The sequence below is a fragment of the Eutrigla gurnardus genome (genome assembly GCF_963514095.1).
Source record: "Eutrigla gurnardus genome assembly, chromosome: 13".
NCBI classification, from domain to species: Eukaryota; Metazoa; Chordata; class Actinopteri; order Perciformes; family Triglidae; genus Eutrigla; species Eutrigla gurnardus.
Genome location: NC_139936.1, coordinates 720,154 through 723,050, shown reverse-complemented (window position 1 = coordinate 723,050; position 2,897 = coordinate 720,154). Strand labels below are relative to the sequence as shown.

At 48.4% G+C, this 2,897-nt stretch overlaps 1 protein-coding gene across 1 annotated transcript; it reads right to left on the bottom strand.

Moving 5' to 3' along the window:
- Positions 1 to 457: 457 nt before the first annotated feature.
- On the bottom strand, positions 458 to 2,560 carry LOC311023688 (uncharacterized protein; the record flags this gene model as incomplete). The annotated part of the gene is made up of 4 exons (XM_084025680.1): positions 2,088 to 2,560; positions 1,512 to 1,592; positions 967 to 1,099; positions 458 to 777 (listed from the first exon to the last, which is right to left on the bottom strand). The coding sequence occupies exons 1-4, from the start codon at positions 2,187 to 2,189 to the stop codon at positions 458 to 460; spliced, it is 636 nt and encodes a 211-aa protein (XP_083881806.1). The 5' UTR covers positions 2,190 to 2,560.
- Between the last annotated feature and the right edge of the window lie 337 nt (positions 2,561 to 2,897).

The window sequence follows — 2,897 nt, the reverse complement described above, 5'->3', positions numbered from 1 at the left end:
GTTCACAGCTCAGAATCTGGATCAGCTGCTGAATTAAATAATTATAGCACAAGAGTATATATAATAGTAATAATATAGTACAATAGTATATATATAATAGTATTTATAGTATGATAGATAATAGTATCTTATTATAATAATATAGTACAATAGTATATATAATATATATATATAGTATAATGATATATAATAGGATAGTATAATAATTTAGTACAATACGTTTCATCTAAAATAGGAACTGAGAAGTGTATTTTTCGTAATTAAAAGTAAGATTCATGACTGATCTTCAAAGAGAAAAAGGTGAAAAACACTGTTTGAATATAATAAAGTGATTTTATTGATTAAAATAAGAAAACTGGAGACAACAAAGTAAGCTGTGACGTCTCTGACGGAGAATAAAGTTCATTCATGTTTTCCTGAAACAGAATTTCTATGAAACGAGTCAGTAAAGGGTCCATCAGCAGCTCCTCTCCGCCGTCCTCCTCTTCTTCCCAGAATGCCGTGTTTTCCTCTGGGCCGGCCTCTGGCGGGGCTGACACACCCCCTGGCCCTTTGCCCTCCCTGGCTCCGCCCTGTCGCCGGCGGTGGCGGCGGTGCAGGCGAGGCCGGCGCTGCAGTCGCAGCGGCCCAGCTTCCTGCGCAGCTTGCCGGAGCCCCGCAGCAGGCAGGCCTCGCCCTCCACCGGGATCCGCTGGCACCGCCGGCCCGTCAGGTAACGCACGCAGCACAGCCCCGCCGCACAGTCGCCGGACCGCACGCAGCTCGCCATCTCTGGGGCTGCAAGACAGGCAGGCCGTTAACGGGGACCGGGGACAGGAAGTCCTGAACCAAGGCACCGGGCACCGGGGGACCAGAGACCGGGGACAGGAAGTCCTCATGTACCCTGGTTCATTATTATATCTGGTGTTTCTGACGGCTGCAGCAGCAGTGCACTCTGGGACTCGTAGTTGTCACTCAGCCACTCACCTTTGGTCCTGTTGAAACCGTCCGTGTCGACCTGTCTGTCTGTCTCCACGTCTGTCTGTCTGCCTGTCTGTCTGTCCAGCCGTCTGTCCTGTGAGGACGATCTCCTCTGAGCTCGGTTACTGCAGCCTCCCCTCTGATCGATCAACACATCATCACACCGATCGATCAATACATCATCACACGATCGATCAATACATCATCACACCGATCGATCAATACATCATCACACCGATCGATCAATACATCATCACACGATCGATCAATACATCATCACACCGATCGATCAATACATCATCACACCGATCGATCAATACATCATCACACGATCGATCAATACATCATCACACGATCGATCAATACATCATCACACGATCGATCAATACATCATCACACCGATCGATCAATACATCATCACACGATCGATCAATACATCATCCTTCGATGGTTACACAAACCGACAGTTTAAACAGCTGACCAGGTTCATTTATCAATGAGTCTATTAACCTGTCTCTCTGCCTGTCTCTCTGCCTGCCTGTCTCTCTCACCATGTAGCAGTCCGGGCCGGAACACGTCTGTCTTCGGTTGGAGTTGAACGTCGTCTCCGCCTGGTCGCCATGGTTACGATCCTGATGGACAGGTCAGAGTGATGTCACAGTGTTGACTACAGTGAGGTACTCTGCAGTACTAGTACTACCAAAGCACTACAGTGAGGTACTCTGCAGTACTAGTACTACCAAAGCACTACAGTGAGGTACTCTGCAGTACTAGTACTACCAAAGTACTACAGTGAGGTTCTCTGCAGTACTAGTACTACCAAAGCACTACAGTGAGGTTCTCTGCAGTACTAGTACTACCAAAGTACTACAGTGAGGTACTCTGCAGTACTAGTACTACCAAAGCACTACAGTGAGGTACTCTGCAGTACTAGTACTACCAAAGTACTACAGTGAGGTTCTCTGCAGTACTAGTACTACCAAAGCACTACAGTGAGGTACTCTGCAGTACTAGTACTACCAAAGTACTACAGTGAGGTACTCTGCAGTACTAGTACTACCAAAGCACTACAGTGAGGTACTCTGCAGTACTAGTACTACCACAGTACTACAGTGAGGTTCTCTTACCGAGCTCTCCTTGGAGGACCTGATGGTGTTGGAGTCCAGAGCCAGACCCCAGACCAGCGACACGCACAGGACAGTGAACCAGATCCACATGCTGCTGTCCATCGATCAATCAGTCGGTCGATCAGTGGAGCCTTCTCTGATGTCCGCTGACCTTTAACCTCTGCTGTTTCTCTCCTGACAACAACAATGACGACTTTCCAACCTGATATCGATCCACGTATTGATCAGTTTGAATGATCTCAGACCGTGTGGGAGAATCCAGCAGCTGTGTGTCTCCCGGCCGTCTCCGTGCCTCTGTCGGCTCCCTCGGGTGCGTTTGTTTCTTATACCCGTCCCCCCCTCTGATCCCTCACAAGTTCTGAAGGTGCGTTTGAAGCTCAGAGACTTCCTTCCTGCCGGCCCGCGGCGTCCTTGGGGTTTGAAACGTGACACCGCAGAGACCACAGAGAGATGAAAACACACCTGGAGACACGAGACAGGTAGGGGTGGGTGTGTGTGTGTGTGTGTGTGTGTGTGTGTGAGCGTGTGGTTTGTCTTAATGGCGAATAAAGACTCATTAATGTCTCCATCAGGTGGCGGATGTGTGAGTGTTTACGGCTGATTAAAGCTGATAATCACTTTCACACGACGACCCTGAACACACCAGAAACACACACACATCTAGGTGTGTGTGTGTGTGTGTGTGAGACAGACAGGTGTCCAGGAGACAGCAAGTGGAGACAGGAAGCCTGACAGGTGAGATGATGATCCATAACTGTTGTTGTTTTTCTGAAATGATTCTGAGATATGAGGTCATCGTTAGCTCCGCCC